The 15,517-nt window shown below is 37.4% G+C and overlaps 1 protein-coding gene across 1 annotated transcript in view; it reads right to left on the reverse strand.

Annotated features, from left to right (window-relative positions):
• Window positions 1-1,837: 1,837 nt before the first annotated feature.
• Window positions 1,838-15,517, reverse strand: part of RPAP3 (RNA polymerase II associated protein 3) — a 42,845-nt gene continuing 29,165 nt past the window's right edge. The window contains exons 13-17 of the mRNA XM_028123174.2: window positions 7,500-7,735; window positions 6,084-6,270; window positions 5,166-5,263; window positions 4,490-4,590; window positions 1,838-2,155 (exon numbers count right to left, since the gene is read on the reverse strand). Of these exons, the coding sequence (XP_027978975.1) occupies window positions 2,070-2,155; window positions 4,490-4,590; window positions 5,166-5,263; window positions 6,084-6,270; window positions 7,500-7,735 (708 nt within the window). The 3' untranslated portion in view covers window positions 1,838-2,069. The remainder of the gene's footprint in view (window positions 2,156-4,489; window positions 4,591-5,165; window positions 5,264-6,083; window positions 6,271-7,499; window positions 7,736-15,517) is intronic.

The raw sequence follows: 15,517 nt of genomic DNA on the forward strand, positions 1-15,517 counted from the left end.
CAACATAAATAATAAATGTTGCAGCCTGGAGTAGTTCAAAGAGCTGTAGATTATAAGTAGAAGACAGCACATTCTGAACCTGTTCTGCTATTTTTTTAGCTCTGTAATCCTGGAGCCATTTGCTCTCTGAATCTCCTCTTCTTATGTTAAAAAGGACAATGAGCTAGCAATAGATGAATGAATAACAAAGAGGTGGTATATACACACACACACACACACACACACACACACATACATACACACAGTGGAATACTACTCAGCCATCAAAAAGAATGGAATCTTGCCATTTGCCATGACATGGATGGAGCCAGAGAACATTGTGCTAATAAGCAAGTTAAGTCAGAGAAAGACAAATGCCCTATGTGATCTCACTCATGTGTGGAATTTAAGAAACAAAATAAATGAGCAAAGGGGAAAAAAAAGGGAGAGAGAGAGAGAGAGAGAGAGACAAACCAAGAAGCAGACTCTTACTTAGAACAAAATGATGGTTACCAGAGGGGAGAGGGGGTGGGAGGATGGGGGAATAGGTGAAGGGGATTAAGAGCACACTTACCATGATGAGCACTGAGTAATGTACGGAAGAGCTGAATCACTGTATTGTACACTTGAAACTAATACAATGCTATACGTTGACTATACTGGAATTAAAATAAAAAACTTAAAAAAAAATGGCAATCACACTACCTGCCCTGACTACTTTGTAAGTTTCTTCTAAGAATCACATAAGAAAATATACGAAAGAACATTTCTGCCTTTGGAAGGTTTTTCTGTACATCAAAATCAACTTATATAATGATTTGAGAAAAATTCAAGTCATTCCAAATTCAATACTTATAGCTCACATATAAGCTATACATAGAAGGCTCAATTTCATTACCTTTTCATAGGCCATAATACAATACATTTAGCAATGAATAACACTAACAACCTCTATCCTAAGTGCATTGTAAAATACGGAGGCTATACAAGTTATGATCATTTCAGTAATTTATACTGTCAACTGGGGAAATTATCTTTGTAAATAGATTTTGATTCTTACTCAAGCAATTTTAAGCATATGTAAGATGCAACAAAAATAACCAACAGTACAAAAGTCTTAAATTGGACAGTCTTATTGATGCTGATAACAGCTAGAGGACAGTGACCTAATACTTTAACAACCTGGTAGCCTCTAAAATTAACTTGGTTTTAACAACATTTACAGTATGCCCAAAATTTGCTAGGGTGCTATCTTAGACATTTGCTAAAGTTGGTCCCTATGGTAAAATTCAATTAAGTTGTATAAATATCAATTGAGCACCTAACTATGTGTAAAGGACTGTGCCACGTACTACGCAAAACCAGGATGAGAATACTAGCCCTGCTTTCAAAACTTACAGACACCACATTCATACGCAACACATATACACAAGCTATATGCTAATTACTACCTTAGACATTCCTAGTTTTTAAAATTCTTACAGTTTGCTTTAGATTATTATCTGTCTTTAGATGACATATAATGTGGATATCATGAGGGAAAAAAAACTGCAGCATGAAAATTTAAGGATGCTGTGACTCTTCAAGTAACCTACTGAAAGAGTCTAAAGTCTCCTTTCATTATAAATACTAAAAACACACACCCTGTAAATAAATATTTTTACGTAAGTGAACTAGCACAATATTAAAACATTTATAAAGAAACTATTTAACACACTCTATGCAACTTTATTCGTATGCTAATGAAGCAAACTTGTCACATGGCTACAAAAACTTAGGAAAATATAAAAATATGTTAAAATTATGGGGCACTGAAGAATGTGTCTAGATTTATAATTTTAAATGACATAAAATACTGATCTTTACAAGTATAGGTCATTATATTTTTATTTTTGGAAAATGACTTATAGTTCACCTGAGTACATTACTCATTACTTAAGTCACAATTCACCGTATAGTTAATTAACTTATGTCTAAAGATAATCTTTTCCTGTATGATTTCATTTTCTTAAGAGGCAAAATACTTTATTTTCAGTAAAAAAAATTTTACATATGAAAGTCAAAGACAATAATTTCAGTAAAAATGAAAATCAACCACCATATCTTTTCTTGAGTTCTTCAACAGACTTATCCTTCAATCCTGATTTGTCTATGTGATTGAACAATATATGTGCAACTGAAAAAAGAGAAAAAATTCATTTTAGTCTCCATTTTTTAAAAACTAAGTGAGACAAAAAGAGTAATCTGATAAAACTTTTTATATTTTAAAGCAATAACCATTAGGATTATTTATAAATTCTAATTCAGATATTTAAAAAGCTAATCTGAGAATATTATATAAGAATCTAATGATGTTTCTTACCAGAATATTTTGTAAAAAATTTCCCCTTTCTCAATAACATTAATCTTGCAGATTAAACTTAACTCATTCCGTACTACCGTAAACATTTTTGCCCTCTGTAACAAGTATCCTTTATTTACTTAATATTTCAATTAACTGTTTTTCAAACTGAAACCATTTTATAAGAAAATTTTTTTATCTACTACTGTAAATTGAAACTTAGTAATAACATCTACAAAATATAAGCTATACATTTTTATAATATCCAATAAACTATAAACTATTAAAAATTAAAACAAAACTTGTCTGTAAATCATATAAAATCACCTTTCATACCACTGAATGGTCCACACTCAACATTTTGGAAAACTCTGTATAGTTCAAAATTAACACTGGCTACCAGTTGTTACTGATAAAAAAAGGTAACAACAGCTAAGATTGATTGAATGCTTATTAGTTACACTCCAGGAACCATTCCAGGTGTTCCCTGTGTTTAGCTTAGCTGACAGTGGTGACCCAACCAAGACAGTAATGTTGGTAGGCCAGTCTAAAGAACCAACTCATTCTTTGAGTACACTTGTACTTATCACATTACAGTAGCAAGAAATTCATTTACTCAATGCATTTACACTGACACGTTGTTATGCACTGTTCTATGCCCTGAGGCCTAGAGAACAAGGTATGCAAAGTTCCTGCTCTCATGGAGCTTTCACTCTTTTAGGGAGAGAGAAATAATAAACAAATACATGAAATATTTTCAGCTAGTTACATATTATGAAGAAAAATAAAGGAGGGTAAGAAGCCAAAGGGTGATAAAGGGAGGCAGACAGTTATTTTGAGTAGGTCTGTTGAGTAAATGGGTGTCTCTGAGGTGGCAACTCTAAGGTGGAAACTGAATGAAGTCAAGAAGCAGGCAAGGGGGAGATCCTCTAGGCTGCAGAAATGGCCAAATGCAAAGCACCTAAGGCCAAAATAAGTTTACCAGCTTGGTATATCAAAAAATATAAAGTCCGTGTGGTGGGGCAGAGTAATCAAAAAAAGTAGTAGAAGAGGTTAGAATAGTAATAAGAGAAGCTAGTATTTTTCAGGGAACTTCAGGGACTATTTCTGAGTAAAGACAAACAGAAACGTCTTTTAGCTTAAACCCTATTTAAATATCTCATGTAAAATGATGTGTCCACTTCTCTAAGTACAATGTAAAGAGTATTTTTCCTAGTGATTCAGACTCATTCAATGTCGCTGCTAGAAACATAAAGAAACAAGAAAAGGAGCCCGAGGTATGTTTAGTCCAGGAGATATGTGAAAATGGTACACACAGAGTTTCTGCAATTTTTAAAACTAAAAACCTCGTACTCTTGCATTCTAATAATTTTTCCTTTTCCTAAAACTAGAGTAAAGCCCAAAACTCTGAAGTAACTGAAGTTCCTGAATAGTTTGATTTTACTTAAGGTTTCCCTAAACTGACACTTCATGGGAAAAACTGAGATGTAGAAATAGATAAGGAAGAGAATTCTGCAAGCTCATCACCTGCCAATTGTCCCCCTGACTCTACAATCCAACTACACCATACTTCTTTTAATTTTCTGAAGGTAATTTGCTCTTTCCTGCCTCAGAACTTCTGCATACATCATTCCCCAGGTCTAAAACTCCTCCCCACCCCTTTCATCTAACTGACTCCTGCATGTCTCTGAGGATTCAGGTTCAATCACACACACACAAGGAAACGGGCTCTCACAGAATGGGGTGGACCTCCCCTGCACCCATGCCCAGTGTCATGCGTCTGTGGTAGGTACCATTTATGTGTCCCACCACAGCAAGCTATCAACCGTTACGCTTCCATGCATTTTCAAGTAGAAGAGTCCAGACTATAAAGCCTAATTTTAAATCCTGGGTCTGGCTTCCTACCTAGGTGACCTTGGTCAGGTTCCTTACCTATGCCTCAGTTGCTGCCTTTCTAAAAGGGAATTGATAATCACACCTAAACCTCATAATGCTATTGTCAGGATGAAAAGATCTGATTTTACTTAACTGTAATTCAATTTAACTTGTGATTAATTTAATTGTATGTATCTTAGAGTAAATATTCAATAAATGTCCACTATATTTGTTGACTAAATAAAGGAAGGTTCAGAATAAAGAGATCTGGAAAAGCTTTCTTCACAGACTTACTTTTTTTCTCAGGTTCTGACATAAACATCACTGCCATATCAAACCTTTTTAGTTCAGAAAGTTTTTGTAAGATTTCAAAGATGAGTGATGGTTCTTCTTTCCTGAAACAATCCAAATATAAAACAAATGATTAATTAAAAGTAGCTCATGTAATTGTGTTTTTCTAATACAATATTTCCAATTATATATAAATAAGGTCATTTATCTTTTTTTCCCTGGATGTGGTCTACATTTTAAGTGCCCAAATGAAGAGATTTATCAAGTCAATTGAAGAAATTATAATTTTCTTAATTCTTTTAAATTTATTTTTTAATTAAAATTCAATCAACATATAGTGTATTAATAGTTTCAGAGGTAGAGTTCAGTGATTCATCAGTTGCATATAACACCCAGTGCTCATTACATCCCATAGCACAGACTTAATTAATCTGCTATCACATTTGTCACTTCTACACCTCCCTTTCGTTAAAAAAAAAAGTTTTAAAGTCCTTTTTCTTCCTACCTAATCATTTCCCTTTTTATTGCTTGCACGTGTAATCTCTTCACAACTTATACTAGAGAGCTAATTTTGCTCTACAGAAGGTAGTAATATGACATCAAGGAGAATGACTTTCCCAAATCACCAGAAATAGCATAACATTACAATATGCAGGTATAACAAAAAAATTCCACTTACTCAATATAAAAGTCATGCAGAATTTTAATGATTTGGTTGAATACATCTGGATCTAGATTTTTCTGAAACAACTTAGGATACATGGATGGCTCAATTTGCTTGGAAAAGATACAAAGAGTTAGAAAATTACATCATGACTACATTCACATATCACAAATTATGTATATAACAACTGCGTAGGTGAATATAGGGAAGAGTAACTGTTATGCACTAGTCCTTACTGAATAATAATGGGGTCACAGTGCAATGTAACTGTGACAGAAGAACGGAAGTCAGAGTAACTGTAAGATAATCACTCTGTTCAAGGCAGAGAATAATCTCGTGAACAGAAAGATGTTCCCTGAAACAGAAACTTGACAGAGCTCTCAAGGAGCAATAAAAATAACTAGATAGTTTAAAAAACAGAATTACATGAGATAATGTACTTAGAAGTAATTGGATACTAGAAAATTGTAAGGGATTATTACTATAATCACACTTGAAAAAGACAATGCTAAAATCCATTATTTGGTAAATTTCATAAGATCTGGTCTTTTTTCTTAGAGCAAATAAGAGCTCATTTTCAGGAGAATGATTGTCTAAATATTGCAAGCACAGTGCTTGGGGCACATGGAAGGCACTCAATGTATTTTAACTTCTTTCCCCATCTTGAAGAATGAAGAATTAAGTTTAAGTTATGATTTCTGAAATTAGATTAAGTTGTATTAAACCACAGAACTTAACACAGAACCTATTTCCAAAGGTTTCCTGGCTGCAAATATTTAAAACAGTCTGGCCAAGGTAATACATGCAGCAAGCAAGGAAGGGGTCTACAATCATATTATACAAAAAGCAGATACAGTGCTATTGCACAGTACTAGTGACAAAAGAAGTTCTTTGACCTGCTTAAACTGGAACTACTAGCTTCCTCTTTCTTACCTTCAAATACTGATACAACATATCCGGAGAACTTTTCAGTTGTCTGAAATCAGATTCAAGCTGGAATGAGTTTGCAGGAACTGGAGGGAGAACAGTTGTGACAAATTGAGCAGGTGTCTTGTCTATCTCTCCAGAAATCTTCTCACTGAAAGACTGACATACATTCTGTTTCAAGTTGACTGGAGGTCTGCAATATTTCAGAGGCATCAAACAATTAGAAAAGAACCAGAGATAGTTACAGCTTATATAAGGAAACATCAATGGCGATTTTTCAATTTCTGACTTTATTAATATAGTATTGTTAACTATTTATATTCTACATGTAGCAAATTCTCTCAGCTGATAAAAATATACCTATATTTTTGCCAAAACAGATTATGCTTTTGCCAATTTTCACATGCTGGCTATGTAATGACTATTCTCATCTGTTGGGCTACGCCTGGCCACCTTTTGAAGCACATCATTTCTATATACTGTGTTACTACATCATATCACATATACTCACAACTCAGCCTTTCAGAAATCTGAATTATCACAGTTTCAAGAGAGATACTCCTAGACACCAAGAAATGCTTCCTCCTTTAAAAAAAAATCTGCCTGGTTAGTGTTTTCCCCAAATCACTAAATAATCACTATCACTTTAGATAAAATCACTCAAGTTCAACATTAAAAAAAACTTTTAACAGGATTGCTGAGTGGCAATACAAGAATGTATGAATAAAGTTTCAACATCCCCAAATAAACCTAATTAATCTAGATCTTTTATATTCTCACCATTAAGCAAACACATGACTTTTTTAAAATTCCACACATAAAGAGCCCACAAATAATCTTAAATATTAATGGCTAGAATAATGATGACTAAATTCTACATTTTTTATGAAGTTTCCTTTTAAAAACTTTAAAAAGTGAAATGCATATACTGAAGTTTTAGAATAAAAATGCACAAAATCAATTTGTTCAAGATACTTTCTTACATCTAAATTCCCCACTATGGTGTAGGAATAGCGATCATACCTTAAGCAAAACCTCTCTTATGGTTAAGTACAAATAAAAATCTAGAATGTGAAGTGGGGCAGTTCAAAGAATTACAGTGATAAACACAAACCAGAAGTCTCATCAGTAACACCAATTCTCTAGCGAATTATTACCATTCTAGAGGAGTATCAAGTAAGAGTATTTCCTCTGGGGCGCCTGGGTGGTGCAGTCAGCTAAGCGTCCAGCTCTTGGTTTCGGCTCAGGTCATGATCTCAGGGTCAGGAGATCAAGCTCCACATAGGGCTCCTGCTTAGCACAGAGCCTACAGAAGACTCCCTCTCCCTGTCCCTCTGCCTCTCCCCTCACTCTCACTCCCCCACTCTCTCTCTAAAATAAATTAATAAATCTTTTAAAAAAAAGAGTATTTCTTCTACTCACGGCAGGGCTGAAGTATCACTGATTTCTTCTATTTTCAATACTTTTGCTTTTGGAATATCACTTGTGGGCAAAAGGTCACCCTGGCTTGAATTCTTCTTATTTGCAGGGCCTGCACTTGCTCTTCCATTTGCCAGGTGAATAGGATTACTCTGTGCAGCAGCAGCAGTGCTATCTGGCACATCAATAGTCTGTATCAAATCACCAGTTTCTTCAATAACAACTTTCTTGAGTGGTTTCTAAAACAATTAAAACCAATACTTCAAGTCCTAGCCACAGCAATCAGACAACAAAAAGAAATCAAAGGCATCCAAATCGGCAAAGAGGAAGTCAAACTCTCACTCTTTGCAGATGATATGATACTTTATGTGGAAAACCCAAAAGACTCCACCCCAAAACTGCTAGAACTCATACAGGAATTCAGTCAAGTAGCAGGCTATAAAATCAATGCACAGAAATCAGTGGCATTCCTATACACCAACAACAAGACAGAAGAGAGACAAATCAAGGAGTCGATCCCATTCACAACTGCACCCAAAACCATAAGATACCTAGGAACAAATTTAACCAAAGAGGCAAAGGATCTGTACTCAGAAAACTATAAAATACTCAGGAAAGAAATTGAAGAAGACACAAAGAAATGGAAAAACGTTCCATGCTCATGGATTGGAAGAACCAACATTGTGAAGATGTCAATGCTACCTAGAGCAATCTACACATTCAATGCAATCCCCATCAAAATACCATCCACTTTTTTCAAAGAAATGGAACAAATAATCCTAAAATTTGTATGGAACCAGAAGAGACCGCGAATAGCCAGAGGAATATTGAAAAAGAAAAGCAAAGCTGGCGGCATCACAATTCCGGACTTCCAGCTCTATTACAAAGCTGTCATCATCAAGACAGTATGGTACTGGCACAAAAACAGACACATAGATCAATGGAACAGAATCGAGAGCCCAGAAATGGACCCTCAACTCTGTGGTCAACTTATCTTTGACAAAGCAGGAAAGAATGTCCAGTGGAAAAAAGACAGTCTCTTCAACAAATGGTGTTGGGAAATTGGACAGCCACATGCAGAAGAATGAAACTGGACCATTTCCTTACACCACACACAAAAATAGACTCCAAATGGTTGAAAGACCTAAACGTGAGACAGGAGTCCATCCAAATCCTAAAGGAGAACACAGGTAGCAACCTCTTCGACCTCAGCCGCAGCAACTTCTTCCTAGAAACATCACCAAAGGCACAGGAAGCCAGGGCAAAAATGAACTATTGGGATTTCATCAAGATAAAAAGCTTTTGCACAGCAAAAGAAACAGTCCACAAAACCAAAAGACAACCGACAGAATGGGAGAAAATATTTGCAAATGACATATCAGATAAAGGGCTAGTATCCAAAATCTATAAAGAACTTATCAAACTCAACACCCAAAGAACAAATAATCCAATCAAGAAATGGGCAGAAGACATGAACAGACATTTTTCCAAAGAAGACATCCAAATGGCCAACAGGCACATGAAAAAGTGCTCAACATCGCTCGGCATCAGGGAAATCCAAATCAAAACCTCAATGAGATACCACCTCACACCCGTCAGAATGGCTAAAATTAACAAGTCAGGGAACGACAGATGTTGGCGGGGATGTGGAGAAAGGGGAACCCTCCTACACTGTTGGTGGGAATGCAAGCTGGTGCAACCCCTCTGGAAAACAGTATGGAGGTTCCTCAAACAGTTGAAATTAGAGCTACCATTCGATCCAGCAATTGCACTACTGGGTATTTACCCCAAAGATACAAATGTAGGGACCCGAAGGGGTACATGCACCCCGATGTTTATAGCAGCAATGTCCACCATAGCCAAACTGTGGAAAGAGCCAAGATGTCCATCGACAGATGAATGGATAAAGAAGTTGTGGTATATATACACAATGGAATATTATGCAGCCATCAAAAGGAATGAGATCTTGCCATTTGCAACGACGTGGATGGAACTGGAGGGTGTTATGCTGAGTGAAATAAGTCAATCAGAGAAAGACATGTATCATATGACCTCACTGATATGAGGAATTCTTAATCTCAGGAACAAACTGAGGGTTGCTGGAGTGGTCGGGGGTGGGATGGATGGGGTGGCTGGGTGATAGACATTGGGGAAGATATGTGCTACGGTGAGCGCTGTGAATTGTGCAAGACTGTTGAATCACAGATCTGTACTTCTGAAACAAATAACACAACATATTTAAAAAAAAAAAAAAGAAAAAGAAGAAGATAGCAGGAGGGGAAGAATGAAGGGGAGTAAGTCAGAGGGGGAGACGAACCAGGAGAGATGATGGACTCTGAAAAACAAACTGAGGGTTCTAGAGGGGAGGAGGGTAGGGGGATGGGTTAGCCTGGTGATGGGTATTAAAGAGGGCACGTTCTGCATGGAGCACTGGGTGTTATGAACAAACAATGAATCATGGAACACTACACCAAAACAAATTATGTAATATATGGTGATTAACATAACAATAAAAAATTAAAAAAAAACTAAAACCAATACTTCAAATCAACGTATAAAGGTTTCCTATTTTAGGGTCACAAGTTAAAAGGCTGCTGTGTTCTTATAACTAATATCTGCTCCATATTTAGAGAATGTACTTAGATTTTAATTTCATAGACTAACAGCTGTAAGTCAGTTCGGTCTGATGGCTAGATAGACAGGAGTCATACTCTGAGAATACAAAGAATAGAAAGATGCAGAGCACCTAGCATGTGTAAGTGTGAACGGGAGAAAGAAGAGATGTACGTATACATAATTCCAAGGCAATGGGCAGCATGCCGTAAAAGGGGAAAGCACCACATGCTACAGGAACACAGAGGAAGGAAGACAAACACTGGCATCAGGGGAGTCGTCACAGGGAAGTACACACGAACGGCAATATGGAAGGGCAAGCACGGTCAGTGGGAAGATGAGAAGTCCAAAGGGGCTAGAGCAAGGCGAGGAGTTGGGGGGACAAAGCCTGAAAGGCTGCTGCTTAAAGACAGCTTATACAGGAATTGTGCGCCATGTCAAGGAGTTTGGACTTTGTCTGAGAGGCAACAAAGCCAAGAAACATTATGGCCAAACCTACAGTGGCCTAATTGAAGGCGAGCAGAACAAGGTCAGACAATAACCAGTATCCTGTATGAAACAGAGTAACGTTAAAATCTAAGTAGATTAAAAAATGACAATAATAAACAAAAAACACCTAAGTAGATTTTCTAAGTATGTAGCTGCTGGACAAAACCAGCCCAGGGTTAAAGATTTGTCAAATATATTCACAAAGTTGCTAAGATGTGACCACAATGGTTTCTAATTTAACAAAATAAATAGGATTCACTGTTTATTTCAATCATTACAAATGTCAAACATGTTCAATTTCTTCTTAAGTTTACATACAGTACTCTATTTTTAATAAAAAAACTTTTCTTCAATTTATCCTAAGTGTTCATTCCAACTGTACGGTTGAACTTTAAATCAAAAAGTTGTAAATATAAAAACTTTAGACATAAATATTAAACTCAACGTTAAATATAGACATTCTATTAACATAGCTAAGACCTAACAGTAACAACCAAGTGTTACTAAATGAATAAACATAAATTTTAAAAGCTATTAGCAAAATTGTTAAGAGTCCTAGTAGCAGTTCTATTTAAAGTACAATCACGTTAAGCTGAAGCCTTTGCCTTGCTGAGAACTCTCAATAGCAACAGTTTTCTCTGAAGATATTAACCAAGAATGGGCATGTCTTAGTGCTGCACAATGGACTATCATTTCTGACAGGCAATAATCATTGGATTAAATTAATATAGTCCCATTTAAAACCAAATCCCTTCACTGACAACAGATGTGTGAACATGATGATAATCTAAAAATTTCCTAATCAGTGGTCTCTATGAAGTGTAGACCAGTGGGTACTGGGAGCTGCTGAGGGCTACTGATGGTTGGGAGGGATGGGGGGGGAGGCGGTGACAGTTTGCTGGTTAACAAGAATGAAACACAAAAAAAGATATCATGACAGAAAGATTTAAGAAAATATGAAAGGTTCAACTAACGCTCTCTCAAAACTAAGATTTAGATGCATAACATTTTATTTAGCTCTATGTTATGGCCATTTCAAGAAAAGGAAGAGAAAAATAAAAATAAACAGAAAGGGAGAAAGAGAAGGGGACAGACCAAGTAGAAAGATGAAGCTTTGCTATAGGAAAACAGAAAAATGAAAATAAAACAAAATAAAGTATTTCAGCAGAGACTACGAAACCAATAGACCCTTCATTTACTACCACCTGTGCGGGAACCCCAGGTCCCAGGTGACCTACATCATTGCTCTCCTACACGCTCTCCAAAGAAGATTCGCCAAAAGTACTCCCAGGCCGTCAGCCCTTGAGACACAGACTTCCCTGGCCTAGGCTCCCATTTGACTCAAGTAATCCTAGGACACTCCCACCACTTCCCGGGCCTTCCTCTCTTTCCTGACCACTTTCCCAGTGGTCTGACTGTCTCACAAATATGGACTGAGAAGGAAATTAATATTCATTTCACCTAAAACTGCCTTAGCATTAATGGATATTATTTCCCTTGATCGAAACTAATCTGTGAGTTATCCTCAAGGAGAAAAAGTAAGGGTTACACAGGAATTAAGTAACTTGCCCAAGATTTCAAAAATTATAAAGTGAGGCTCAAATCAACTCTTAAAAACATTATGCCTAACTGCATCTTCTATCTTTTAAATAATGCCCACATTTTTATTATGAAGACCTATTACAAAAATAAACAGCAATTTTCCCCCTTGCTGCTAAGATACTGATTTTGTTTGTTTGGGATCATTTACAGAATGGTTTACCCCAAATCTTTCATTTCACAGAGGTGTTTTGTTTTCAGATCTTGCCACAGAAGACTTAAATACATGTTGCATTTTCAAACTACTAATATAAGTTGATTTTTAAGTGAGGGAGAAGAGAACCCAACAAATGTATAAACACTCCTTATATACTGGCCATGGGACATCGTATATACAGATATTTCATTTACCACATGGCCATGTTCTTATAATTATGGACAACAAAGTCTGACAAAGGCTTTTTTAAACCTTGTGAATTTTTTGTGAAAATGTCTTATAAAGATGTAAAAGTTTAACCACTTTTTTAAACCACTTTTCATTAAACATTTAATCACCTTTATTGAAAAGAATAGTAGACATTAACATAATGTATGAAAATGAATACAACGTACAGAAGCAACTAGATTTATGCCTGGTCACGAAACAAGTACTGTCTCAGAAAATCCAAGAATAAAGTCACAACAAGAACACGGAGGGGGCGCCTCTGGCTGGCTCTCAGTAGAGCACAAGACTCCAGATCTCAGGGTCATGAGTTGGAGCACCCACGTTAGGCATGGAGCCTACTTAATTAAAAAACAAACAAACAAACAAACAAAAAACACTAGAAAAGCATTTAAGAAATTCTGTTACTAACCTGAAATTTGAACTCGACAAAGCAAACTTTTTTTGCCTTACTTTCTTCCTTTGTAAAAGCAAGATAAAAATACCTGCTCTGACTTCCTTATAAAATTGTCAAGAATCTCAAAGCATCCACCATGCATAACAGTTACTTCCAGGAGGAGGGAGAGGATCATGACCAGTGAGGGGAACACAGGGGGATTTTGGAGACTGAGACCTTTCAATTTTTGACCTAGTTGGTGATTTCATTGGTGTTCACTTTATAATTATTTTTTAAATATTTTGTCTTGTGGACTCTTCTGTATATGTTAGGTTAATGTCAGAAATTACCACAGTCATATATATATATATATATATATATATAAAGTTATTGATAATAACTTTAAAGATTCACCACAAAACAAATTGCTAAATTCATGCCAGCTACTCTTTCTGTTCTAATATTGCAGGAAAAAAACTGGCTTTGTTGGATTTAATGAAAAATAGTATGGTATACCAAAAACAATGTGCAATGTATATTTTTAAAGACAATTTGCTTATACTAGAGAGTTTTGCCTGAGGTGCTTTTTTTTTTTTTGAAAAGAGGTAGATATGGTACTGAGGGTCTTGCAATGCAAGGGTAAACTTGGCTGAGGACACTGTACCCGTCCTCAAGTTTCTCAGGACACCCCTTATGATGGACTGTGTCATTTCCCCACGCTGAGCTGGAAAGTAGGGGTCTCTTGCAGAGAGGGAAAGAGGCTGTTTACAGAAAGGCAGACATGCACCACCTCCGTGGATGTGCACCATACAAAGACCATGTGCTGGGTTCTCTGAGCCATGAGGCACGCCTCTAATTTTTGTTCCAGCTGATTTGAGCCCCAAGCTGTCCACAGTTGTTTGATGAGTTATGAAAACACCTGAGCCAGGGCCCTGTGGTGTCTTCACCAAGTACAGGGGACAGGGCTCCCCCTTATCCTTGGGGATCACCTGAGCATGTGGGAAATCCTCTGCCAGTCAGGGACCTGAGAGTAGGGAAGAGTTTAAGGTGGTAGAGCAATGAGTGGAGGGTTTAATTCTGCACAGTCTATGCAAATCAAAATAAACCTCCATGCCTTCCAAGGGCCTTTCTGAGATCCAGAAGCTGGCGCCACTCCCCTGAGAACAGCAGCTCTGTCTCTACCAAGGGCACAGGGGAAGGGCAAGGTAAATGCTGTGGCCATTCTCAGTTGTACCCCTTTTGCGAAACCATCTTTTTGTACAGCGCTCTCTCCTGGCCTTAGCTCTGTTTTGCGTGTTGTGTGAGATGTCTGCTGTGTTATTTATTTTCAAAGTGCAAACTCTTAACCCAACAGCCTACAGGCTTCTCTCTTTTCAGCGTGTCATCTTGGTTGTGCCTCCAGAAGCCAAAAGTACCTAAAGGCTGAGGACCTTAGGGCTTTGTGTGTTTCTGGGAATAACACGAAGAGGAGGACACCACACTCCACGCTGAAGCCTCCTGGCCTGGCTGACTCCTTCCAGAACTCCTCTAGGTGGGATCACTGCTGTTTCCTCCTTTCCTGTTATTAGATGATTAACCTGTTCAGAATGTCTGCGGTAATCCTCGCAACTGGAAAATGTGAAATGCCATCCCTCCAACTTTACAGTGTGTGCTTTGTGCAATTCTGAATGGTCTTAGATAAGGTCAGTTTCCTAACTCATCATTGTTCCATCTCTGGTGGTAAATGTGCCACACAGAATCCCTCCAGTTGTACCCTGGGTAAAAATATTCTGAATTATCAGAGGTGACATATTTGTAGTAGAAAACGTACACCAGCAATGAAGTCATGAAGAGAGAAAAATCAGTTACTACTGCAGGGCCAGTTCCACACACAGTCCTTCAGCTGTGTTCTTATGAGCGGGTTCGGTTGTGTCCTGAGTCACTGGTTAGGACTCATTCTGCCTCTCATGATACAGCATGGGAATTTTATACCAGAAAATCAAAACACGTTTGTGTTAATTCTGCTATTTAGAACTTTTGCCTCCTGCTTCCACAGAACATAATTACTCTCTCATAGTGTACTTAGAACTACCTATGAATTGATAAGATAAACATAGCTGAGCTGTCATTTATAAGGAACATGTTCCTCCCAGAAAACACCATCTCAGTTCCCCTCCAAAACGCAGGCATCCCCATCTCCCAGAGGTCTCTGAGGCCACTGACAGAACTTCCAGGGAGAAGACCCCTTTGTCAGGGAGGGAAGCAAAAGAAGGTGGTCATGGGCTGGCAGGCAGAACTCTTCCACAGGAGTGGAGAATGGGCTTTTTATTCTCACTCATTCTTTCTGTTCTCAATATCCAAAGAACCACCTCCTGCAGCCACGGAGGAGGGACGCAAGGTTATCCTGGACACAGATGCCTACCTGTCTGGAGTACACGACTTTATTCGTTTATAATTACTTCTGGTAATCCTCTAGGATGGAACCCCTTGCCATTCCACACGGCAGACATGGGCAGTGACGTGTGGCGACAGTCATTTAACCTCCTGGCTTCTAGTCCCCCGAGCTGCAGGCAGCACCCAGTG

This window comes from Eumetopias jubatus, unplaced genomic scaffold (genome assembly GCF_037043125.1).
Source record: "Eumetopias jubatus isolate StellerSeaLion01/CBP00866 unplaced genomic scaffold, mEumJub1_p1.0 scaffold_8, whole genome shotgun sequence".
Taxonomy (NCBI): domain Eukaryota; kingdom Metazoa; phylum Chordata; class Mammalia; order Carnivora; family Otariidae; genus Eumetopias; species Eumetopias jubatus.